Here is a 26,024-nt window from a genome sequence, read left to right on the forward strand (position 1 = left end):
TCACAGTGTACATAAGGATTATTCCACAGCCACCTTGGATTCATCCTAGTGCCCCCCAAGTGTCTAGCTAGTATTCCTCAAAACTCCCAAGTCATTTAAAAAAACAAGGCGCGTGTCAGATGCATCCAAGAGGAGTTGGGGGTCAGCACTGTGGGGAGCGGGATGGGTTCCCTAAGTAAGAAACTGGATGAACTATGGGCTTTAGTTACTATAGTGGTTCATAGATTTTAACAAGTATAATATAAAGATGTCAATTTTTTAAATTTCTTTAGATATGGGAGTCTCATTGTGTAGCCCTGGCTGCCCCTATAATTTGCTGTGTAGGCCAAGATGGCTCCAATTTACAGAGATCCACCTACCTTGGCCTCCAAGAGTGCTAGGATTAAAGGTGTGTGCCACACTACCCAGCTCTCAAATGTCAGATTTATTTACTTTTTATTTTTTTGAGGCAGGGTCCACTATGTATTTTTGATGTGCCTCAAACTTGTACAGATCTGCCTGCCTCAGCTTCTTGAGTGCTGGGATTAAAGGCGCACACCACCCACCGCAACTTGACCCAACGTCAGATTTTAATAATAGGGAAGCAGCCGGGCGGTGGTGGCGCACGCCTTTAATCCCAGCACTCTCTGGGAGGCAGAGCCAGGCGGATCTCTGTGAGTTCGAGGCCAGCCTGGGCTACCAAGTGAGTCCCAGGAAAGGCTCAAAGCTACACAGAGAAACCCTGTCTCGAAAAAAAAAAAAAAACACTGTTCTAAAACATTCTGTTATTTGATGAGGGTGGGGGGGATGTAATCACCACCTGATTCCTATCAAGGTTCAGAAGCAGAAATGGCTTTGCCCTTAACAAAGATGGCAGCCATTAGCGTCGGGGGACGGCCTGCCTGAGACAAAGAGGGCGGCCTAGCATACAGGAACCGGAAGTTCGCGTCTGGCGGTGCGCAGGGTACGGTGGGCGCTGGGACGCGCAAGCGGCGCGGGTCCGGGCATGAAGCTGGGCCGGGCCGCCCTGGCCCTGCTGCTGCTGGCGCCGTGTGTGGTTCGTGCGGTGGAGCCCATCAGCCTGGGCCTGGCCCTGGCCGGCGTACTGACTGGCTACATCTCCTACCCGCGCCTCTACTGCCTCTTTGCCGAGTGCTGCGGTCAGAAGCGGAGCCTCAGCCGGGAGGGTAGGCGGTACCAGGGACGGGCGGCAGGCGGCAGGGGCGCTGCGGCAGGGGCGCTGCGGCAGGGGGATGCTCCGCGGCCAGGTCAAACTTTGGCCCGAGGCCTGAGAGATGAGTTGCCGGGCGGGGAGCTAGGGTGTCAGCCCTGCGCGGAGCTCACCGGGGTGGCCTCCCCGCGTCTCTTCCGCTTGGCTCTGGGGAACATCCCCAAGCCCAGGCCTTAGGAAGGGCGGAGTTCGCGGCACCAGGGTCCTTCAGCGCTCTCTAGACCGGGCTCCGCGGGCTCTGATAGCCTGGACATGAGGCTGCATTTTGCCTGCTTGCTTCTCTCCTGACCAGAGTGATCTTTCCATTCCCAGCGCTGCAGAAGGATCTGGATAACAAGCTCTTTGGACAGCATCTTGCAAAGAAAGTCATCTTAAACGCCGTGTCTGGTTTCCTAAGCAATCCGAAGCCCAAGAAGCCCCTTACCCTCTCCCTGCATGGGTGGACAGGCACCGGCAAAAACTTCGCCAGCAAGATCATCGCAGAGAATATTTACGAGGGTGGGCTCAACAGTGACTATGTGCACCTGTTTGTGGCCACGCTGCATTTCCCCCACGCCTCTAACATCACCCTGTATAAGGCAAGAGCATTAATTGGCCGCCATCGTGGATGACCCGGATTTGGGGTTTCTCTGTTGTGGGATGAGATGTGGGAATTCCACGTCAGTGAGTGAGCCTCAATATGGCTCTTTATATGTCAGTTCCTCTTTAAAAGCTGTGGGCATAGCTGGCTGTGGTCATGTCTGCTATTCTGGAGGCAGAGAGAGGCTGGAGGAACTTCTACAGTTGAGGATAGCCTGTGCAGTGCGGCTCGGGAGCGTGTTTCAAAGGAAAACAGTGAGGGCTAGGGGAGCCCAGAGTAGAGCACTTGCCCACACCCTGGCCCTGCCCGCCGCAGCGGGAGTGGTAGTGGATGTGTACGTTACAGAGGGTTTGTGATACATAGAGCAATTAGACCACCAAAGTTTTATGGGTGACCTCTAGGCTCGGTAACACATGGCAGTGGACAAGTGGGGACATAATCCAATCCAGCTTCAGGGTCTTCAGGTCCCACCCGCATTGTGAAAAGGAAACATGGAGGTCCAAGTTTGCTTTGACTTGGCTGTTGCAACCCGCTTTTGGAGTTTATCTCTGGTTAAGAGCCCACACCTGAATCAGGTCCTAACGCCCCCTCCCTCCAGCTGTGCAGCGTGGGGACCGTCTGCTAACCTTTCTGAGAGGCACGCTCTTTGATACAGAATGGTGCTTTGCCCTCACTTGTGCGAAGCACCCCACCACCACCGCTTTCTGTTAAACATCCGGGTCACCATAACTGTGGGGCTTTGGGCAGGTTGTTTAATCTCTGTGCCTGTGATCAGCTGGGTTTTTTCTACACAGCTGTAGTCTCAGCAGGCTGAGGCAGGAGGATCACATGTTTGAGGCTAGCCTGGGCTACACAGTGAGCCTCTGTTTGAAAACGGAGAAGGGGAGGAGGACAGATGAGGGAGAAAGAAAAAAAAAAAAGGCCCAATAGTGTTTGTTTCCTCAGTGGCCTTGGGAGGCGTCTGAAATGTCCAGGGACCAGTGCTTAGAACGGTGTCCTCCGTAGTGGCCTGCACAGTCTGTTGTTCTGGCAGGAGACTGGGCAAACCTTGTCTGTTGGGTTCGAACAATTGAGTGAGCTCTGTGTAAATGGTCAATTGCCTCATGGTGTTAGCAGGCCACTTCGGGTCTCTGAAGGTTCCTCTAAGGCAGTGGTTCTCAACCTTCCTAATGCTGCGGCCTTTTTTTTTTTCTTTTCTTTTCTTTTTTTGGTTTTTCGAGACAGGGTTTCTCTGTGTAGTTTTTGGTGCCTGTCCTGGATCTTGCTCTGTAGACCAGGCTGGCCTCGAACTCACAGATCCGCCTGTCTCTGCCTCCCGAGTGCTGGGATTAAAGGAGCATGCTACCACCGACCTGTTGCGACCCTTTAATACAGTTCCTCATGTTGTGGTGACCCCCAACCATAAAATTATTTCGTTGCTACTTCCTAACTGTAATTTTGCTACTGTTAGGAAACATAAATATCTGATATGTAGTCTCTGTGAAAGGGTCATTTGACCCCAAAGGGGTTGAGCCCCACAGGTTGAGAACCACCGCTCTTAGGGGAAGGCGGTCCATACCTGCAGATTTGCTGCTTCCATTAGATACAAATGGAACACTGTAACCTTGGCCACAGGAGCCAAGGGAAGAACCCCAAACAGATGTACAATGTAACTGCTAGTGTGTTCTTCAGAAAAATGCATAGCTGATTTCTTCACCTCACTTCAGGAGGAGGGTGGAAATACCTACAGACTGGGTAGAATTTGGCTCAGTTTTATGAGGATAATGCTTGAAGAGGTCTGTGTGTCTCATCTTGATGGCTTAGTGTGTAACTGGCATGAGTGACTCTGATGTCATTTTAAGATTTTTTTTGGAGCCCGCTGCTCACGTGCTCATTATTGTAGCCTGGGCTGGCCCTGAACTCGGCTTTATTGTATTATTAGTTTAGTTTTTGTTTTTAAATTCTGTGTGTCTGTGTACTTGTGAGCATGTGTGTGCATAGGGGTCATAGGTCCGTCTCTGGTGCTGTTCCTCAGAATCTGCCCACTTTTTTTGAGACAGGGTCTCTCGTTGAGACCTGGGACTGCCAGTTAAACAAGCCCCAAAGATCCTGCATTTGCCACACCTGGCTTCCTCATAAGGGTGCTTGTAAGGCAGGCGCTTTACCCAGTATGCTTTCCTCCCACCCCTGGCCTGGAACTCTTGCTCTGTCTCAGCTGGGGTCACAGATGCATGTCACCAAGTCCCTCTCCAAATGTGTTCTTCTGGCCAGGCGATGGATTTCCGAGAGCCTCCTCCTACCCTCCCGGAGTGCGGAGTGCTCAAGTTCCGACTCCCTAAGGGAGCCCTGTGCGCGGTTTCCCACCTGGGAGTCAGTGCTTCTCCAGGCTGGACTGCGGAGCAAGGGATGAGATGATAGTAGCTTTCTGTCTCTTACCGAGAGAGAGATCATCATCCACAGGACATCTGTGACATTGCCGTTGTGAGGACAGAGCTGGTGCCTGGCTGACAACGGCATCGGTGTGGTCACAGTGTCACAAACCTGGAGCTTTGCCATAGGGCAGGGCTGGATTGAGATCCCAGTTTGCCCCAGCTTAATTATCTTGTCTTAGACAAGCTGCTGAAGTGCTCTGTCTCTTGGTGTCCTCACCTGTGGCCTGGCATGGGTGTGATGCGTGATTGTGAGGGAAAGGTGTATGTGTGTAATGCTCACAGCCCGGTGCTCCAGAAGTGTAGCCATTGACCTTAGCGGATAACGCTGTCCTGAGGGCCTGGGTGTGGCTCCGGTAGAGGGCTGCTTAGCCCTAGTGGGGCTCTGGGTAGAGCTGCACAAAAACAAAGAAACCTAAGCTGAGAGCATTGCACCCACTAGAGCTCTGAATTGGGCCTTCTTGTCTCCAGGACCAATTACAGATGTGGATTCGAGGCAACGTGAGCGCCTGTGCTCGGTCCGTCTTCATCTTTGACGAGATGGACAAGATGCACGCAGGCCTCATCGATGCCATCAAGCCTTTCCTAGACTATTACGATGTGGTAGATGAGGTCTCCTATCAGAAGGCCATCTTCATCTTCCTCAGGTGAGGCTGTGGCTGGGATGTGGTGGGAGACCCTTGCTCCTGGACCTGGGGGCTTTGGGGGGAAGTGCAGCCCCTCCTCACTGCAATTATTTCTGCAGCAATGCGGGGGCAGAAAGGATCACAGACGTGGCTTTGGATTTCTGGAAAAGTGGGAAGCAGAGGGAAGAAATCAAGCTCAGAGACATGGAGCATGCCCTGGCCGTGTCGGTCTTCAATAACAAGAACAGTAAGTATGGCCGTCCTTCATGAAACCAACCTCCTAGCCCCGCACCGTCAGTTCTGTCAGCCTAGGAACCATACTTCATGCAGTCTTGGTGCTTCCCTGACCCAGCCGAATCCCTGCGTGAAATCTGCTAACGAGCCACAGGCTATTTTATAAACGCTGAAGTTGGGCTGCACCACTGGTCATTCCTTGTAGAGGAAAAGCAGGTAGTTGAACCAGGAGAAGGCCACTTGTGACTGCAGGGAGGTTGGTGACTGGGTAAGTGCCCTAGGACTCTGCAGCCATGCCTGGGCCTTCCCACTCTACTGGACATGCAGACATTTGACCTGCTTGTTTGATTCAGCCGACCCTGTTCCCGTGTAGAGAAGACAGATGCCTGTTGTCCCGTTCTTTACAGAGGACACCCAGGCTCAGTGCAGGAGCTTGCGCAGCACCACACAGCCTGGGTGGCACCTCCATCCTGCACTCAGAGCTTTTACCTCTCAGCTAAGCTGCTTTTCCAGCCACTGTCCTGCAACCTTTGACCTTGAACCCCAGGAGGCAGCCGGCCATGAGGGTGACTCACTGGTCATCTCACCAGGTCTTCGGTTGTCGAGGTGACAAACAGAAGGCCGTAGGTCTCATTGGAAACACGCTCACCGAGAGATCTCTACTGAAGTGAGGTGACCAGCACAGTGTGGTGTTACCCTGTGCCAAGGGGATACTACCGAGGAAAGACGAACGTGGTTAAATGTTAAAGTCTCTCTTTGTGCTAAAAGGATGACAACACACAACAGGAAGTACAGATTGATTGGCAGCAGTACATCAGAACACTGTGTGCTGAAGGTAGTGAAGACCTCCTGCAGGGCTGTAGATGGAGAAGAGACAGTGAAGACATCTGGCTTGGGTGGCGGAATGCCAGCAGTGCTGGGGTGGACAGTGAAGAGCCTCCGAGGAGGAGGAGGAGACATGTGCCTGAGTCATCCTGCTAGGGGGAGGAGCTGGAAGGAGACATTTGACTCAGGACCCACATCTGAGATGGCAGTAGATGAGTGGTGTTACTTTCATGTTCAGACGCAAACCCAGGGCCTTACACATGCCAGCTTTGTGCCTCCCACTGAGCTAACCCCAGCCCCGCTGGTGTTTAAGGCCATGTCACCATCTCGTCTACTGGTTCTGCTGAGCACTTGCTGGGTCAAGTGGTTGGGTCCTCCTCATTCAGGCTGTGTTGGGGGGATTCCTCCCCAGCCAGGCCAGATGCCCCCAGCCATGATCCCCAGGGCTCCATGTACACCTGGCACAGAGTAGGTCTTCAAGACAGCAGTCCCTGGTGGCTGTTCATAGTTTTGGTCTTGGCTCTGGCCACAGGCCCTCACTGAGTACGTCAGAGTGCAGGGCTCCACTGGGAACTGGGCTCTTGGCACAGCTTGCACGGGAAGCCAGAACGCAAAGATGAATGAGTCAGGCAGGACATGAAGACATGTCAGGAGCTCCCAGGCATCCAGCAGGAGCTGCGTCAAGTGTTCTCAGTACTGGGAGGCTGAGCCATGCAGAGCTCAGCTTCTGCAGCGAAGCACTTGTCGGAGTCAGACCCTTGAGGTGCACAGCCTTGTCTGCACATGACCACCCGGAGGAGTCTAGGTTTGAGCACTGGCAGCAGCAGTGGGTTCTCCAGATGGTGGTTTCCTGGAAACTGACTGGTGGAGTCTGTCTCTGGGGGTACCCCTCCCTTCTCTCCTTTTTGCACCTCTTCCAACCTGTCCCTCAGCTTTTGGCCACCCTGCCTGGATCCCACATGGCACACAGTATGGTGCATGTGGCCCTCTAGCCCGTCTCCCACCTCTAAGGTACCCTGGAGAAGCCTTTCCAAGCCCACAGCACTAAAGTGTCCCTTTTCAAACTTTTTTGTTTTCATTTTTGAGTATGTGTGTATGTGCATCCGGTTGTCCAGAGAGGGTGTTGCATCCACTGGACCCAGAGTTACATGTGGTTGTGATTATCGGGACCTCTGCAAGGAGCAACAAGCCTTTTTAACTGCTGAGCCATCTCTCCAGCCCAAAGGTGTCCCTTTATGTCACCCTGCCCTTGCTGTCAGAGCAGCATCACAAGGCAGTGTTTGTAGGCTGTCCCCAGCTCCTGTCTCTCCCTCACTGTATGGAGACGGGGTGGTATTGGGGATGGTCTCCAGTGGACACTTAGTTCTGCTTGGACAGATGAAGAGTGAGTGGCACATTTTTGTCTTTTTCCCAGGTGGCTTCTGGCACAGCAGCCTCATTGACCGGAACCTCATTGACTACTTTGTCCCTTTCCTGCCCCTGGAATATAAGCACCTGAAAATGTGCATCAGAGTTGAGATGCGGTCCCGTGGCTATGAAGTAGATGAGGACATTGTAAGCAAGGTGGCTGAAGAGATGACCTTCTTTCCCAAGGAGGAGAGAGTCTTCTCGGACAAGGGCTGCAAGACTGTGTTCACCAAGCTGGACTACTACCTGGATGACTGAGTCTGCTGCAGACAGCCAGGCCACTCCTCTCCCAGGAGGCGGGCGGCTCAGGACACTTTCTGCCGAGGTTACCAGGTACTGCCTTGGGGACTGTTTCTGCTCCTCAGAGCCTGCAGGTGGCCATGCTGTAGGGACCAGACACAACATGGACCCAAAGCTTCCTGGAGCCTCCAGGGGATGAAACCTCCCAGCCTGCCCCTTCCCGGGCTCATGATTTTTTTTTAAATTATGTTTTAATTTCAGGTGTTTCTGTTTTGAGGCAGAACAAGTAAGTTTTACTGCAAATGTGATAACTTTATTTTAAATGGTTTTTAATATATGAGAAGCCTTTCAGCTGTTGGCTTTGTGTGTCTTTTCAAACTCTCAGGCTGACATCACCAGGGTTTCTACTGCAAAAGCCCAAGCACGGGCATCTGCTGGATGACATCTCAGGAACAAGGGACTGACCCTAGGGGACTGAAGCCAGCCCTGCCAGGGGCCATGCAGTGGTTGGCTAAGACTGGAACACTGTCACAAATGCACCCGTGTGCTCTTCCCTGGACTCAGTAGCATGGGAACAAGTTTAGTGGCACTGTGATTGTCAGGTCCACTCCAGATGTCCGGCAGGCAGAGCTCCAGATGGGCTTGTTTTATGCACACACAATGCCTGCCAATGGGGAGGGCTCCTGTAGGTGTGGCTGCCGTTTAGGGCACTCACAGGGCTGGGCTTAGCAAGGAGAAAAGGGCCCGAAGGTTCAACAAGTCAAATACTAGGTCAGTGGCTGGCAGAACCACCCCTCTACCAGCCTGTGCGGGGCTCCCAATGATGGTCCCGAGTCCCCAGGATCATGTCAGGTCTGACCACTCACCTAAGGCTGGAGCCCAAGCACTGAGCCCCAACTGAGGAGCCGAGTCCTCTGTTCTGCCAAGTCCTGTGTTTGTAGATATGACAGAGTGGGTGCTGTGTTAGGCTCCTGGATGTTCCACTAAGAAAGGGAGCAGCAGGGTGACAGTGAAGAGGACTTCCTTTCTAGACTTGTGACGGAGCCATATTATCAGTGCTGCCTGAGAAGCCAGCTTAGTCATGCTGAGATCTGGCCCATGAACAGACTAGAATCAGGTTCTTTACCAGTCCTGGGCCGGAAGAGCCAGCTAGGATGAAGACAGCCATGGCCAGGTGGATAGGTCACCATTGGGGAGGTTATGTGGTAGAAAAGCCCGTCTCTGGCGGCCCCCGGAGCCCGCTGCCTCTGAACTCCAGAGTCTGTCTCAGGAAGAGAAAACTGAGAAGCGTGCCCGACTTTGGCCTCTGTGCGTGCGTGCATGTGATTGCCTACCCCTCACATGTGCAAACATACCACACAGAAAAGCCAAGAGCAAACACTGATTTTGTGATTCGGCCAACCTGCGCATCCAGGTGTGGAAAGGTAAGGAACACATGGGCAGCTCCAGAGCCTTCATTCTGAGCTCTGTGCTACCACACCAATGAAGAAAACTTAGTGGAAGTGACATGTCACAGTGCACCACACTGGCTTTATTAGTCTGCCTTCATGCCTTCCTACAGGCAGGTCGGGGAGGCTGGGGCAGCCAGCCCAGGCCTTTCTAAGTTACAGATCAGTAAGAGCAGTCCAAAGGTGGCCAACACGTGTCCACATATTGCATCATTGTAAACAGAAAAGCTTGTTTCTTCTTGATTAGGCACCCGACAGGTTCTAAATGGTAACTTGGCTCCAACCCAAGAATATGGCATGAAACTCCGCCTCAGCTTGGCAGGCTTCTGTTTGCTTTCTACTTTGAGACAGGGTCTCTGTATGTAGCTCGGCTGACTTTAAACTCATCTTCCTAAGTGCTAAGATTACAGGTGTGTACACCACTGGCCTGCTGTTCACTTGTGTAGCCTAGGCTGGCCTCAAAGTTGACAGTCCAGCCTGGCCTCCTAGGTACTGGGACTGAAGGTGTGCACCACCACACCCAGCTCACCTTGGCATTTTTTTTTTTAAAGATTTATTTATTTATTATGTATACAGCATGTATGACTGCAGGCCAGAAGAGGGCACCAGATCTCATTACAGATGGTTGCGAGCCACCATGTGGTTGCTGGGAACTCAGGACCTCTGGAAGGGCAGTCAGTGCTCTTAACCTCTGAGCCATCTCTCCAGCCCCCTCACCTTGGCATTTTTAAAAGACTAAATGTGAGTCTCTAGAAGGCATTTCCATGTTATAAAAATAGCCATTCTTCCACATTCCATAAAAATACAGCACAGTGTTCATATCTGCAGCTGCATTGCAGCTGAGGGACAGAGAGGTTCACGAGGTCAGAATCGCAGGCTTACTTCCTACAGTCAGAGCAGCCCGGCCCAGGACCGCCACTCACGGCATCACCCTGAGATTATACCCAGGATCCACTATAAACTGAGGACTGGGGGGTCTAAAACTGTGCCCATATAGTTCCACTCTCTACACATAGACATTGACAATAAAACCTTTTTTTTTTCCTTTTAAAAGTTTCATGTAGCTCAGGCTAGCCTCAAACTCACAACCGGCAGAGGAACCCTGATCTTCCTGCTAGGATCATGCACATTGTGCCCCCACACCCAGCAACAATACTACCCGAGACTAGGAATACTTATTCTATGTCCTTCCTAGGTTTTTGATGTTTTTTGAAACAGCATTTCTCTGTGTAGCCTTGGCTGTCCTGGATCTCACTTTGTAGACCAGGCTGGCCTTGAACTCAGAGATCCATCTCGTCTGCCTGGCCTCCCAAGTGCTGGATTAAAGGCGTGTGCCACCACCACTGGGTGCTTCCTAGGTTTTAAAATACATGGCATCTTATACTTTATTACCTAAGGTTTAGAAATAAAAGACATGTTTTTTTTTTAAAAAAAGGCATCTCTGGTGTGTGGCAGGTCCACTCCTTCAGACAGAGTCAGCAACCCGAGGGTCTGGCCTAGAGCTTGCTCTTCCTATGCATGTGACTGGTGCCGTAGGGCTGACTTGACCTTCAGAGCAAGTGTAACAGACCAACTCCAAAGACCTCCAACATTGACAACCCATTCTGACATGACCAGGGATGAGGCTGGGGTGAACCTAACAGTCGAGGAGACAAAGTCCGAGGCAGGCTGCAGCCCCTACACAGTGGGACACAGTCCACAGCCAGGGCTGTGAGCAGCAGCTAAGGTCCAGCCTCCAAGGCTCTGTGTGCCAGTGTGTGACAGGCCTCAGAGGGAGTCCTCACTGCTCACGATGACAGTTGAGCCAAGGTCAAGCCCACATGCTCCCTCAGACTGACCAGCTTTCAACTGACAGTGCCAGCCTCAGGGCAAAACCAAAAAAACCTCCCGTGCTTCCCCAAGGCTGCAGCAGGGTGCTGTAGCCTATTGGTGGCATCTGAGGCATGGGTGCCATTGGCCTCCTGTGTTCAGGTGTTTCGAGGCACTTGATTCACAGTAACAGTGTAAGGGTTCTAAACATTCGGCTGCTGCCATGCAGCATCGGCAGCATCCCCAGAGTCCACAGGTGCAAATGTGCAAAGCCCCAAGGGGTCTTCAAAGTACTTGGGCAAGGCAAGGCCGTGGAGGTGGTGGGAGGCTCCCCTGCATCTCCCACCCCATGGGATGAAGAGCTCAGTGGAAATCCAGCCGTGACTGCACAGTCTTGCAGCCCTTGTCCGAGTAGATCTTCTCGTCCTTGGGGAAAAAGGTCATTTCATCGGCCACCCTAGTGACGATGTCTTCATCGACGGCAGCCCCTCGCGCCCGCATCTCTGCCCGCACACACATCTTCACGTGTCTGTACTCCAAGGGCAGGAAGGGGATAAAGTAGTCGATGAGGTTTTTGTCTATCAGCCCACTGTGCCACAGACCACCTGCAGAACAAGACAGGGGCCTGTCACTGCCACCTGGCCACACCGTATCTGATCCCAGTCCATCCTTCACGTCTTTACCCTTCCAGAGACCGTCAAGTGACATACGCCCTCTAACACTCCGAGGAAACTCCCTATGGCAGCAAAGCCACAGGCAGGAGTGACGCCGGCTTCCTGAGCGCCGCTGAGACGCGGCAGCTCGATGCCGGCAGAGCCCGGGTGCCCCAGCTCCGTAATGGACTCACTGTGTTTGTTGTTGAAGACGCCCACAGACAGCACGGGCTCCAGGTCCTTCAGCTGGATCTCTTCCCTCTTCCTTCCTGCCCGCCAGAAGTCCAGGGTCGTCTTAGTTATCAGGTCTCCGCCTGCATTACTGAGTTGGCCAGAGATGCAAGACTTCAGTTATCCCCATCTCTTTGCCAAGTACATTCACCCAAGGCTTGGTTCCTTTTCAAATGCTAGAACTGACCCCGGGGTCGCGGGCATGCTGAGTAGGTGTCACCACAGCATCATACCACACCCCACTTCCGGGTGTGCGCCACTTCTAATGCTCCAAAGCCTTTTTGGTTTTTTGAGAAAGGATTTTTCTATGTAGCCCTGGCTGCTCTGGAACTCACTCTGTAGACCAGGTTGGCCTTGAACTTAACAGAGATCCGCCTGCCTCTGCCTCCTGAGTACTGGGATTAAAGGTGTGCGCCACCGCCACCACCACTACCACCACCACTACCACCACCACCACCACCGGGCTAGCACTCCAAAGCTTTAATCCAGGACGTTTGGAACATGTTACCAGACAAGGACAAAAAGAAGCGTGTCTGCCTGCAAGGAATGTAAATGTTGTGTTTAGATTTTAAACACGGGCTGGCAGGAGCACCAAGTGCCTCACTGAGGGATCACTGTCTCATCCTCAAGCCAGTTTCTATGCCAGACTGACTGGGAAGTGAAAATGGCACATGAGCCATGGCTTTGCCAAGCCGGCAGCTCTGTCCTGGATGGCCAGGGGAACCTCGTTCTAGCACTTGTAGTCCCTGAGAAGCCTCCTTGGCTGACCTGAGGAAGATGAAGATGGCTTTGCGGTAGGAAATCCCATCCACCTGCTCATAGTAGTCTAGGAAGGGCTTGATTGCATCAATGATCCCGGGATGCAACTTATCCATCTCGTCAAAGATGAAGACGGAGCTGCCACACGCGCTCACATTGCCTCGGATCCACTTCTGGAGCTGGTCCTAGACCAACCGTAAAGAGAGGCACAGCTCAGAGGATGTTCCAGAGGATGAGGGGGGAGAGCCCCCTGGGCTGGGCTTTGAGGAGCCATCACCTGCATACTTGCCCCACACAACAGAGGTAGACACTTTCCAGAGGTCACCACAAGCAGAAAGGCACTAGCCATCTAAACCTGGCCACCTGAGCTCAATCCCTGGTACCCACATGGTGGGAGGAGAGAACCGACTTCCGAAAGCCGTGTGCTGACCTCCATATACATTCCCACACTGTGCCAATGCATGCGTCTGTAACAACCCTCCGCCACAAAATGGGAAGTAGACAACCAGGCAGAAGCTGGTTGGTCAGCTCACCCACAGCAGCCTCAGAGAAGGAAGGAAGCCTGGAGGTGCTTCTGCCAGGCTATTCATCACAGCAACAGGAAAGACACCAAGACACCAGGCACACAGAAATGACAACCAGATTCAGACCTTCACCATGCAGGGGACCGAGGCTTTGGATTGATGTGGTGAGTACAGGTGCTGACCTGGCTGGTGGGAAAAGCACTGAGCTACATCCCTAGCCCTCTTGCTTTCTTGAAACACCCAAGCAACAGCCTCTCATTCCCTAAATAGGGGAGGCCACAACCATGAACTACCCCTTGCAAATACTGTATTTTGAGAGAGCTATAATCCAATTTAGAAAACATGAACATTACTTTGTGGTAGGCACTGTAGCCTGGTAGAGATAGCATTTCCTCAGCCTGAGCAAAACACGATGGTTTCTATCCCCAGCACCTTAAAATAAAACCATCTCTTCCCTTTGGCACTCCGCCCTGCCTCATGTGAAGACAACAAATATTCACTTTCATTTCCTTCCTCGCTTGGGTTTCAGTTTGCTGTCCCAGTCCTTGAAGGACTAGCACCCTAAGTAAGACAATCATTTAAGTCGGAATCAGCCAAGGAAATGTGCAGAGATCTCACAAGCACAAAGTCTGGAGGTTTGGTTCTTTGAGACATGAGGGGTGGGAGGAGGCAATGGGAATCAAAACTGGTAAGAGGAAATCTTCTCTGCACCCTGCAAAACACGGGGCAAAGTCCAGGCTGCAGCACGATGGAGAGCTTTAGATGAGGCCATGCCCAAGTCAACTAAGACTGCCCCACCTAACACCCTAGGCCCTGCTGGGCAGGCTAGTCACTTTATGGGTGCCTGGGACATACTCTAGAGACAGATGGGAGGTGACGAGTACAGGCTGTAAGAATAAGTCACCTTGCCTCTCTTGCCCATCTTTTCTCATTCTTGCCCCCTTCTCCCTTCCCAAATTCCAGGGATTGAACCTATGGTCTCACACACACTAGTTGGCTCCATCATTTTTTTTTTCCTTTTTTTTTTTTCAAGACAGGATTTCTCTATGTTTAACCCTGGCTGTCCTGGAACTCACTCTGTACACCAGGCCTCAAACTCAGAAATCCACCTGCCTCTGCCTTCCGAGTTCTGGGATTAAAGGCGTGCACCACCACGTGGGCCCAGCTGCTGGCTCCTTCTTTCAACGTTCATAGCATCCCTACCTCACTGGATTGTGGGGGTCTGTTGGAGTCCAGCTCTGACCTGTCGAGGAGTTCTTGGGGGGAGGAGAGGAACGAGGAAATGATAGAAAGATAGGAGACACAGAGACACAGGATAGCTTCGGGAGAGCCCTGGGTCAATACCCAGCTGCCCAGTCGTTTACTCAAAAGGGCTTTTTTGTACAACACCAAGGGGAGAGGCAAAAGACTTCCCCTTGCTAGATCAAAGCACACCGTACAGTCAAGTGTAGACCCTTCCAAACACCGGGTAAACACACCTGTGGCCAAGTCATCCATTTATGCAGCCCTGCTGGGTAAAGCAAGCTCAGAGTCTCTGACCCAGAGTAAAGCCTTAATAGGGAGCCTCTGTGGGCCCCCCACACTGGATTATTTTGGAAGAGCAATTTTAAAAAAAGAGAGAAGGCTGGATATGGTGAGGCACACCTATAATCCCAACACTTAGAAGGTGAAGGTAGGAGAATCAGAAGTTCAAAACCAGCCTCAGCTATATAGTGAATTTGATGCCAACCTGGGCTACATGAGACTATCTAAGACTTCCCCACACACACAAACACATGTACCATAAGATGGGCAAAGTGGTGGATGCCTGTTAATCTCAGTCCTCAGAAAGCTGGGGCAGTAGGGTCCCTAACATCAAGGCCAGCCTGAACTACATAATGAGACCTTAACTCAAAAAGTATAAATAACTACAGGCTAGGCATGGAGGCTCACACCTTTAATCCTAGCACCAGGGAGGAAGGGAGGGGCAGGTGGATCTCTGAGTTCTGAGGCCTACAGAGTGAAACTGTAAACAAATAACAGAAAGGAAGAAGCTAGGGGAGAGGCCAGTCGGAACCATTGCAAGGCAGAGTGAAGCAGAGGCCAGAGCTGCTGAGCGGGTAGCAATAGGTTTTCTTGCCTGGTACAGTTTTGTCTTCTGCTCATGAGGGAAGTGCAGAGTAGAGACGAAGAGGTGGACAAAGTTACTCTTCAGGCCTTTGGGGTAAAGGTTCTCAGCCACAATCTGGCTGACAAAATTCTTGCCCGTGCCAGCCCAGCCGTGTAAGGACAGAGTCAGTGGTTTCTTGGGATTTTTATTGTTCCTGAAGCCGGTCAGTGCCTTGAGAATCACTTCGGTGGCAAGGTGCTGTCCAAACAGCTTCTCCTCCAAGTCCAGCTTGAGGGCTGCGGAGGCCAGCCCGGAACAGAAAGAAAAATAACGTTAAAAAAAGCACGTGAAACTGGCCAGAGAGAGGCACAGCTTAGCGACTGATCCAGCAGCAGGGTCTCTGCCAGGCTTCAGAACCCCAACCGTAAGGATCTAGAGTCAGACCCTTAAGTGGCAGTGTCTAAGGAAGCTACTCGGATTCTTTCACCCAGGGAAAAGCCACCTCACGGCTGAGCTCCAAGCTAGCTTTCCCGCCACCCCTGCTGGCTCGGAAAAAAATGCAAGAGCCAAAGGCGGGCTTTCTGGATGGGGGGGGCGCACAGCCGGCCCCGCTGCGTTCAGTTCTCCGGGCGGTCATCGCAAGGCCTGCGAAGGTGTGGCGAGATCGGGCCGAGTGGGTCTCCCACCCGCCCCGCCCGCGACCCGCAGCCACGTACCCGAGGCGTTGAGGGGCCGGTCCTCACGGCAGCACTCGGTGAAGCGGCAGTACAAGTCGGAGTAGGACAGGTAGCCGGTGAGCGACACGGCCCCGATGGCGATGCCCACGCTCACGGGCTCGAACGCCATCGCGACGTGGGCGGCCAGCAGAGCCCACAGCACCGCCGAGCCCCCGAACGCCCCGGCCCTCCCCATCGCGCGCCACCGAGAGCAGTGCGCCGCGCTCGGATTCAGTCCCCGGTGTGCAGCAGACCTACTTCCGGTACGGTGCGTCACTTCCGCCCCCCTACTGGAAAGGGGCGGGAGGCTTAAGGCGCCATCCTTGTGAGTGGCAGGAAACCCTCTAGGGACCTTCGAAGGCATTTCATGCCTGTCTTTTTTGTTTGTTTTTTGTTTTTTTCGAGACAGGGTTTCTCTGTGTAGTTTTGGATCTCGCTCTGTAGACCAACTGGCCTTGAACTCAGACATCCGCCTGCCTCTGCCTCTACTGGGATTAAAGGCGAGAGTCACCCAGCTTCACACTTGTCTTTAAGAGGTCTTATTTGTTTGCTTTCTATTTTTCTTTTTCTAAATTAAAATATGCATATGTATATGTATATGTGTGTGTGTGTGTATATATATATATATATATACAGTTCCAGGGGTTCTGACACCCTCTTCTGGCCTCTGTGAGCATTGCACACACGACACACAATCGTACATGCAGGCAAAACACTCATATACATAAAATAATTGCCGGGCGGTGGTGGCGCACGCCTTTAATCCCAGCACTCAGGAGGCAGAGGCAGGCGGATCTCTGTGAGTTCGAGGCCAGCCTGGTCTACAGCGCGAGATCCAGGAAAGGCGCAAAGCTACACAGAGAAACCCTGTCTCGAAAAACCAAAAAATAATAATAATAATAATAATAATAATAATAATAATAATAATAATAATTGAAAAACCATACATACATAAAAAAATAAAAATCGAAAAAAATAAATGGGTTTGGAGAGACGGCTCAGTGGCTAAGAGTACTTATGCTCTTGCAGGGAAGCAAGTTTGTGTTCCCAGCACCCTACCACCCCCGCATCTGTCGACTTATAACTGCCTGTTTCTCCAGGCATCCTCTTCTGTCCTTCGTGGGCACCTCCATGTATAGGGTGCATATATATAAACTCAGACACAAACATACACATAAACTAATACATAAATGAATAAATAAAACCAAACAATAATAATAATAGTACATGAGTGTGTGTGTGTGTGTGTGTGTGTGTGTGTGTGTGTGTGTGTGTGTGTGTGTGTGTTGTATGAGGCCAGAGGAGAATGTCAGATTTCTTGCTTTACCTCATCTTCCTTTGTGATAGGAAGCTCAGTGAACCTTGAACCTGGAGTTAGGGCTGTGGTCAGGACTCCCCAGCCACCTTTCTGTCTGGTGGGGGTGGGTGTTACAGACCAGCATTGGCCATCCCACCTAGCATTTATCATAGGTGCTGGGTGTAGTCAGATTTTTTTGTCAGGACCCATGGTCCCTAATAATGACACAGTGACTTATTGTTAATTGTGAAAGCTCAGCTAATAGCTTAGGCTTGTTTCTAACTTATCTCTTACAACTTAAATTCACCCATATTTTTAATCTACGTTTTTTTTTTTTTTTTTTACGTGGCTCAGTTACCTTTACTCTGTATTGCCCGTGCAGCTTCCTCCTCGTCTCTTGGCCATCTCCCTTCTTCCCAGGATCCCCTCTTCCCAGAAATCCTGCCTAGCTCCTGGCCGGTCGGGTTTTTATTAGAACAATCAGAGCGACACAACTTCACAGTGTACAAAAAAACTTCCACAACAGCTGGGGTCTCCAACTCAGGTCGCCATGCCTGCACACCTGGGGTTCTTACCCAACAGAGCCATCTCTACAGACCTACCTTTTCTTTCTTTTCTTTCTCTTCGTCAGCAACCACTCTGCTACTAAACTACACCCAAAATTCACAGGGCCTTTGTTTGTTTGTTTGAGACAGGGTTTCACTGTGTAGCCTTGGCTGTCTTGGAACTCACTCTGTAGACTATACTGGCCTCAAGCTCAGAGATCTGCCTGCCTCTGCCTCCCAAGTGCTGAGATTAAAGGCATGCGCCACCAATGACCAGCTCATAGGACCTTTTTAAAGAGCCCCTCAGAATCCCAAATTTGGGATTTGTCATCCTGTCTCATTTCCCCTGGACTGTGATGAGCACTGCTCAGATCTGCCCACCCCTGGCCTTCCTGAACAGCTGCAGAGCACTCTTGGTGCTAGGCCCAGGGCTAAGTAAGCATCAGGGGCATAGAACACTTAGAGACACATGCTGGGTTTGACAAGGAAATCCAGACATCCATTCATGTTGCATGTCACCTGGCAGGCCCCAGGCTGCCTTCTGGGAAGACAGGAGTGCAGGAGACCAAATTGGCCCTGCTTTTCAGGACTTACAGGCTATGGGGGAGACAGGAAGAGGACAAGGAACGATACTGAGCCATCAAAGTTCAGGGACCCTGCAGTAGGGAAAGCCTTTGCCTAAGCTGGAGATTAAAGGTATTATCCAAGCCGGGCGGTGGTGGCGCACGCCTTTAATCCCAGCACTCTCTGGGAGGCAGAGCCAGGCGGATCTCTGTGAGTTCGAGGCCAACCTGGGCTACCAAGTGAGTTCCAGGAAAGGCGCAAAGCTACACAGAGAAACCCTGTCTCGAAAAACCAAAAAAAAAAAAAAAAGGTATTATCCAAACAAAAACTCAAGGAGTTGGCCGACCAAAAAACAAGCAGTGGCATGGTCTATTTAGAGAGTAGAGTTTGTAGACGGCCAGTTTGAAGGGCTGAGACTGTTGTTCATTGGGAGGGTGTTAGGAGGTGAGGATGGAGGGCAGTGCAGAGACTGGAAGGTAAAGGGTTTACAGACACTGAAAGAAGTTAGCTTGTGTTCTGGAGGAGAGTTGGGAGCCAACTCAGAGATCATTCACCAGGGAGAGAAACTATCACAGCAGTCCACATATACTTACCCCAGGCTTTGCCAAACTTGACTGAGTTCTTTGGACAGTCAATCTGCAACAAATATCTCATGAACTCTGACTGTGTGTCAGATCCAGCACCATATACAGTATCAAGCTTACATCAGAAGACAGGACAGGTGTGTTTCCTGACCTCACTACAGAGCCCCTGATCATGACTGTTCTTATTTCTGGGGATTCCCAGAAAAAGCTAAGGCTCCCAGGTCTCCTGAAGGCTGGTCTCAGTGACCTGTCCCAGTGGACTAATTAAAGAGATGATTAATAGCGAAAAGCAGATAAAGAGCTTTCATCAACATGAGGAAGAGGAGATAAGGGGGGCCAGTGACCGACCTCAAGTCCATCTTCTGGACACTGACATGAGCTTTAGGTTTAGATAGAGGAGGAACTGGGACAAGGGACAAGAGGCACTCATAAGTAAGCACTTCTGGTCAAAGGGTGGTCTGGTTGATCATTGTCTCAGTCTAGTTCTGGATGATGGCTCATAGGAGTCCATACTCTTTAAAGAGACAAGTCAGTTTCCAGGAGCTTGCTCCAGTCATCCCTTCAGAGACAACCACCCTCACAGGATGGTGTGTTGGCTCACCCATGCTTGCTGTTGGTGTAGTTTCCTTGTCATATGGATGTTGATTGATCAGTCCTGTTCTTGGAATCCAAGCTGATTGGGTCAGGACAGTGGCTGGAACCCACTTTGGCAGTCTGAAGTACAATACTGTAAAAGCTGACAGTTAAGTCATGTGTGGTGGTGCACGCCTTCAGTCTTAGCACTCAGGAGGCAGAGGCAGGAGGATCACTGAGTTCGAGGCCAGCCTGGTCTATACAGTGAGTTCCAGGACAGTCAGGGCTACACAGAGAAGTCCTGGCTAAAAAAACAAAACAAAAGACAACAACAAAAAACCCAAAAAACAAACAACAAAAAGCTGACAGTAGCTACCTGTAATCTCAACAACTGGGAGGCAGAGGCGAAAAGATTAGGAGTGAAAGGCCGTCCTTGGCACACAGTGAATTTGAGGCTAGTCTGGGTTACATAAGACCCTGTCTCAACACACACACACACACACACACACACACACACACACACACACACACACACACACAGGAAGGAAAAAAGGAAGGAAGGAAGGAAGGGAGAGAGACAAGAAAAGAAGAGACGCTGGGCGGTGGTGACTCATTCCTTTAGCCCCAGCACTTGGGAGGCAGAGGCAGGCAGATATCTGTGAGTTCAAGGCCAGCCAGGTGTACAGAGCAAGTTCCATGACAGCCAGGGCTGTTATAGAGAGAAAACCTGTCTTGAAATACCAATAAATAAATAATTTTTTTTAAAAAGACACGCAATGAGACCCAATTGCAGGGCTTCACAATGCTTTAGTCACCTCGAGGGACTGCCTCCAAGCAAGGAGACAGTGCCTGTCAAATTCTGATCACTTCGGACCTATATTGAGCTAGCAGGGGTCAAGTCCATAGAAGGAAGGGACCGGTTCTGTAGCTGAAATAATTCCTTCAGGGAGCAGCTGGTGGCATGAGCTAAAAACACAAGCAGTGGCAGGCAGAGAAAGGGACTTGAGAATCGACCTGGAGCCAGGGTGTGATGCCTGGGGACAGGAACACCATGGAGACAGATAGAGAACAGATGATTGGGGAGGACAGCATGGCCTTCAATTGTTCAGATCCTATGGTCTTGTCTGTTTGGTGGTTCTGAATAGCTAGGGTAGCCAAGACCTGAGAGCCATAGATTCAGCATCAGTTGAGGATTCTTGCTGCTCAGTGCTTCCAAGATGGTGCTGTTGTGGGATATTTGGACACTATTGTATTAGGACAGGCCCATAGGGTCAAAGAAATTGGCTCAAACCAGTTGCCAAGGTATGTACATAATGTACTTCCTTATGAACCAACCTGGAGTCTGCCTGAGAGCCTAGCAGCAGACGCTGTCAGAGTTTCTGAGTGTGCCCAGCCAATGGGGGATGACCACAAAATGCCACCAGTTTGGGACACAGCTTAGGTGCTGGGAGGAGGGTATATAAGGCCTTCCATGTTATTAAATGAGTCTGCTGTTTGCCTCCACCTGACTCCCGATGTCTGTTTCACTAATGCCATGCCTTCTCTCCCCCTTCCCCAAGGGAGCCCTTAGGATCCAAGCAATATCTGATACCTGAACATGGGGTTTCTGTTACTTTCTCTTCCTGGTGTAGGTTCTGATCATCTCCCTCCCTTCCCTCGAGGCACTGGAGAGCGCCCCCAAGACGGTGTGTTTCGGTGAGAAGGCCCCTCAGTGTAGTGTTCTTCAGCCCCTTCAGCAGGTAAGCGTTGGGACCCCCCCATTTCTTTCCTTCTTTTGTGTTGTCTGTCATGTTTGTCTGCCTGTCCCATTAGGAAGGCACAGTTTTTTCTATTTTGGTTCGCCTGGCACCTCCACATAAGGACTGACACCCCCAGGAGGTGGAACCAAGGCTCGACTCCTGAACACCAACCCTTGTCTGGAGACACCCTGGGAGCATGTGGCCATGGCCTAAAACACCATGGAAGTCCCCCACTAAGCACAAGACCTAAGGGTCCATAGAAACTGTCACCTTCTGACTGTTGTTTGCTTGCTGTTTCCCTCTAAAAGATGGGTCATCTTTTCATCACCCCACCACTTCTCATCCATCTCTATGGTAACCAATGATGAGGAGACAGTTTGGGCGAAATCTGTCAAGGAGAATGCAGCTGTCACTAAGTCACACGCTGCTCCCCTCTCTGCTCCACCACCACCGAGGGCGGCTATGCCTCCACCACAGCATTCTTGGGGTGATCTACCCCAGAACCCGGCTGCATCGGGAGGTGGCTCCTCTCCCAGGGTGCCAGGCATCTTCCAACCCTCACAGCCTGCGCCACTGTCAGTCCATAGGCCTACAGAAGCCTTCCCAGGCAATGTGGGCCCAAATGCCGATGTCCAGCCCTGGATTCCCACCCCATAGCTGAACTCTCCCTCATCCGGAAGGCAGTCAATGAGTCAGGCCCAGACTCCCCCTACTTTCAGCAGGTCCTTGCTCAATGGTCCAAGTAGTTACAAACTTATTTCGATTGGTAACATTTGCTTAAGGCTGTGTTGGAGCCTGCAGGCTATGATGATCAGGCAGAATCCCAGGCCCGGGTGAACATCTTACTTAACATCCTGGTGACCTATGATATGCTCATAGGGCTTGGGGACTATGTCCCTCCTGTGCACCAGACACAGTTGGCTTGAATGCTTATTTTGAACAGGTCTCGGACCTGGCCCTCAAGGCCCTCAGATCCTGTACTCCCCGGGACCCCTTGGCATACTTTCACAATCTTATCCAACAGCCCAGGGAGCTCTTCCCTTACTTCCTGGTCCATGTCAATGAGGCAGTAGAGCAGAGAGTGGATGTAGGCCCCACTAGAGATATGTTGACTAAACAGCTGACTTGGGAGAGACAGTGTCCAAACCTGTAATGTGGTTGCAGCTGTGCAGAATGAGGACATACACAAATGGGTGCAGGCCACCAGAGATCTCGACCCCGGCACCGGTCCCATTGTCGCTCTTACCGCCTCCCTGGACGCTCTCCTCACTGACAAGCAGCATGCTGATGACACCCCCAAGGGCCTCCAGGCAGACAGAACTTGCTGGGGATGTGGCAAACCAGGCCATTTGTGGTGTGACTGATCCTGGGCAAAACCTAGGACCCAATGCCCCAGATGTAATAAGGGATGTCATTGGGCAAAGGATTGCAGGTCACAGCCTGCTGAAACACCAACCCCTTTAAACTCCAGGCAGGGCACTCCTCAGTCAATCAAAAAATCTATTGAACAATGTTCATTTTTCCACACTCCCCAATGCTGACCATCTTTCTTTGGTGGACATGCTGTCGAAGGCTTGGTTGACATGAGTGTGGACACCACCATTTTAACCGAGACTGAGGCTCTTCACTTCCCTCTTTGGAAATTTAAACCCGGCCCTCCCTCATCAGTGATACAGGAGGCCAACAAGATTCTAAGATGACCACCCATCCAGTCCATTGGAAGGATCTTGATGGCAATCGGGGAGCCATTCACCCTATCACTTCCACTGTACCTAGGAATCTGTGGGGCAGAGATATTTTGGAGGATATGGGTATTGTCCTAACTACAGATGACAGGGCCTATTTTGATGACATCAAGGTCCATGAAAAGGCAGGTCTTGCGGTCCGAAACCCTGCATGAGATCCACATCCCCTGCCGAGCAGTGGTGCTGCACACCTTTAATCCCAGCATTTGGGAGGCAGAGGCAGGTGAATCTGTGTGAGTTGAGTTCAAGGCTAGCCTGGAGTTCCAGGACAGCCACGATTTTGTTACACAGAGAAACCCTATCTCAAAAATTCAAAAAAATTTAAAAAGAAGATTCACACCCCCAATTGTAAGGGCCACTGTCCCCATGATATCCACCATGATTGAGCCCCCATCCCCATTCCATTGACATGACTCTCAAGAAGTATGGGTAGAAGAGTGGCCTATAATTGAACCCAAGCTGTCAATCCTAAAGGAATTAGTTGCAGAACAGCTAAAGATAGGGCACATAGACCCATCCACAAGTAAATCTAATACCCCCATATTTGTTATCCCTAAGAGATCAGATGCTACTGCCTCCTGCATGATCTTCATGTAGTTAATGATCTAATGGAAAAAATGGGGTCTACACTGCCAGGCCTCCTCCACCCTAGCATGATTCCTCCTTATTATATATTAGTTTTAGATATTCAGTATTGCTTTTTTCAAATTCCCCTGGCACCACAGGATTGAGATCTTCTTGCCTTTACTGTGTGGGAACCTAATATGCAAAAACCAGCTAAGAGATATCAATGGACTGTTTTTTTGTTTTGTTTTGTTTTTTGTTTTTGTTTGTTTTTTTTTTTTTTTTTTTGGTTTTTCGAGACAGGGTTTCTCTGTGTAGCTTTGCGCCTTTCCTGGAACTCGCTTTGGAGACCAGGCTGGCCTCGAACTCACAGAGATCCGCCTGCCTCTGCCTCCCGAGTGCTGGGATTAAAGGCGTGCGCCACCACCGCCCGGCTTTTGGTTTTTTTTTTTTTTTTTTTTTTTTTTTTTTATCAATGGACTGTTTTGTCCCAGGAATGGAGAATAGCCCCACTATTTGCCAGTTATGTTTCTCAAGCTTTGGTCAATGTCCCCAGGGATGTTCTTTTGATCCATTAAGTTGATGATCTCCTTCTGCCATACCCAAATGCAGCTTTTCTGCAAAAGACTGCCAAGGGAGTATTAGAAGATCTTGCATTGTTACATCTGATGATGGCTCCAGATAAGGTCCATTTGCCTTTTTAGGATTTCCCATTGCTAAGCAGGTCTACCCCTTTCCTTTAAATTGGAAATGAAGGAACTGTACTCACTCTCAGAATTACAATTATGAGACATGGTTAATTGGCCTTAAACCTTTCTTACCCATCCTTGACCAAGAGATGAGACACCTCTTTCCATTGTTGGAGGGCTTCACCTGTCCTTCCACAGGTTAGGCTTACCCAAGAAGCTAAAGAGTTGCTACAAAAGGTTTTGGCCATTCTGGCCATCTCCAGCCTGCAATGCCACATTCCCCAAAGACTCTTACTGGCAATGGTTCTCTGGATACCCAAGGGATTTTTGGGAATATTATGGCAATCTGAGCCCCTTCTATGGATACATCAAGCACATTCTGACCTGCACAGGTCACCTCTAAGTTTGACCAGTCTTTCTAACTCGGCCTTAAGTCAAGGATGCTGGCATGGAGAACATATGAACAAGAGCCTAATAAGCTTGTCTTCCCCTTTAAAGAACGCCCAGTCCCTCTGGGCAGATTCTATCTCATCCCAGGAAATAGTTGCACGATTCATGGAAACTATTGACAATCATTTGCCAAAAAGCAAGATCTTAGCAGAACTCCTCACTCTTCTAATAAAGATGTACAGGCAGTTCGTGTGCTGGCCTTTCCTCAAGTCAAAGACTCACTGACCCCCATCGCCAGCACCAGGTTGCTCGTACAAGATGTCCTAAATCAGAGGACTGAGCCTTGGTACCTGTTACATGTTAGATCTCATTCTAAATTACCCGGAATATTGGTTCGAGGAAATGAGGTCACAGACACCATCATATTAACAGCCAGTGTGGATCTCCTAGAGCAAGCTAGGGCTCTTCACCAGCATTTCCATCTATCTCTACAGAATTTGCATAGACTTATTCCAGAATTACCAGTTTCCCAACGTAAACATTTGTCCTGGGCATGTGCAACTTGCACCCCTCTTGACCCCTTAGGACCGCTTCAATGTGCAGGGATCAACCCCTGTGGCTTATTTCCATTTGGCAAATGGATGTTACACATTATGCTCCTTTTGGCATATGCTTACACATATGCTCTTAAATATGTTAATGTGGTAATAGATACTTGTTCCTCCTTTGTTTATGACCTTGTCCTTTCTGGCCCTTAAGTCAGCCATGATAGTTATGGGGGTACCTTGGGCACTTAAGACTGACAATGGTCCTGCTTATGCATCTCAACAATTCAATGACTTTCTGGGGTCCTCGAAGACTTCCCATACTGTAGCACGAATCTTAAAGAGTCTTATTAATAAAAACAAACCTGGGGCCAGTTATTGGGGTGAATGCTGGAAGATCAGAGAAGCAGAACAAACCACAGCTACCTCACCTCGCCAGTTCCTCAGCTGATCCTGTTCCTCAGACTGGAAGCCTCTGAGTCCTCATCCAAAATGAATCTCAGCTGAACTGCTGCTCGAAAGCCTAAAAGCCTAACCAGCCAAATACTTCTACTTTCTGGTCCTCATGCCTTATATATCTTTCTGCTTTCTGCCATCACTCCCTGGGATTAAAGGCTCACCTTCTGGAATTAAAGGCATGAGTCACCATGCCTGGCTGTTTCCAATGTGGCCTTGAACTCATAGAGATCCAGAGGGATTTCTGCCTCTGGAATGCTAGGATTAAAGGCGTGTGCTACCACTGCCTATCCTCTATATTTAATATTGTGGCTGTCCTGTCCTGTTCTCTGATCCCAGATAAGTTTATTAGTGTGCACAATGAGACACCTCTTTTCATTGTTGGAGGGGCTCACCTGTCCTTCCACAGGTTAGGCTTACCCAAGAAGCTAAAAAGTTGCTATGCATGTCAACAATTCAATGACTTTCTGGGGTCCTGGAAGACTTCTCACACCACTGCCATCCCCTACAATCTGCAGGGGCAAGCCATTGTGGAGAGGACCAACAAAGTTCTTTTTGTTGTTGTTGTTGTTGT

At 50.5% G+C, this 26,024-nt stretch overlaps 2 protein-coding genes across 3 annotated transcripts; one reads left to right on the forward strand and one right to left on the reverse strand.

Moving 5' to 3' along the window:
- Positions 1-808: 808 nt before the first annotated feature.
- On the forward strand, positions 809-7,881 carry Tor1a (torsin family 1 member A). Its single transcript, XM_052725653.1, has 5 exons — positions 809-1,166; positions 1,523-1,788; positions 4,670-4,845; positions 4,944-5,071; positions 7,298-7,881. The coding sequence occupies exons 1-5, from the start codon at positions 986-988 to the stop codon at positions 7,546-7,548; spliced, it is 1,002 nt and encodes a 333-aa protein (XP_052581613.1). The 5' UTR covers positions 809-985; the 3' UTR covers positions 7,549-7,881.
- Positions 7,882-9,033: 1,152 nt separating this feature from the next.
- On the reverse strand, positions 9,034-16,003 carry Tor1b (torsin family 1 member B). Of its 2 annotated transcripts, XM_052725651.1 has the most exons (5): positions 15,760-16,003; positions 15,074-15,339; positions 12,440-12,615; positions 11,635-11,762; positions 9,034-11,392 (listed from the first exon to the last, which is right to left on the reverse strand). In XM_052725651.1, the coding sequence occupies exons 1-5, from the start codon at positions 15,953-15,955 to the stop codon at positions 11,151-11,153; spliced, it is 1,008 nt and encodes a 335-aa protein (XP_052581611.1). In that variant the 5' UTR covers positions 15,956-16,003; the 3' UTR covers positions 9,034-11,150. The 2 variants fall into 2 exon arrangements, with proteins under 2 accessions (XP_052581611.1, XP_052581612.1); XM_052725652.1 differs by lacking the exons at positions 9,034-11,392; positions 12,440-12,615 and having other exon boundaries at positions 11,652-11,762.
- Positions 16,004-26,024: the final 10,021 nt, after the last annotated feature.

This window comes from Peromyscus californicus, unplaced genomic scaffold (assembly GCF_007827085.1).
Source record: "Peromyscus californicus insignis strain IS unplaced genomic scaffold, ASM782708v3 Scaffold_7__1_contigs__length_154581171, whole genome shotgun sequence".
In the NCBI taxonomy this organism is placed as follows: domain Eukaryota; kingdom Metazoa; phylum Chordata; class Mammalia; order Rodentia; family Cricetidae; genus Peromyscus; species Peromyscus californicus.

Bases quoted from the DNA above. Each gene is read 5' to 3' on its own strand.
- Tor1a (XM_052725653.1), top strand. From the start codon at position 986: ATGAAGCTGGGCCGGGCCGCCCTGGCCCTGCTGCTGCTGGCGCCGTGT. The intron at 1,167-1,522 runs GTAGGCGGTACC...TTCCATTCCCAG, and splicing joins GCGGAGCCTCAGCCGGGAGG to CGCTGCAGAAGGATCTGGAT. The intron at 1,789-4,669 runs GCAAGAGCATTA...TCTTGTCTCCAG, and splicing joins CTAACATCACCCTGTATAAG to GACCAATTACAGATGTGGAT.
- Tor1b (XM_052725651.1), bottom strand. From the start codon at position 15,955: ATGGGGAGGGCCGGGGCGTTCGGGGGCTCGGCGGTGCTGTGGGCTCTG. The intron at 15,340-15,759 runs GTACGTGGCTGC...TGGCCTCCGCAG, and splicing joins CCGGCCCCTCAACGCCTCGG to CCCTCAAGCTGGACTTGGAG. The intron at 11,393-11,634 runs GTGAGTCCATTA...CTTGTTCTGCAG, and splicing joins CGTCTTCAACAACAAACACA to GTGGTCTGTGGCACAGTGGG.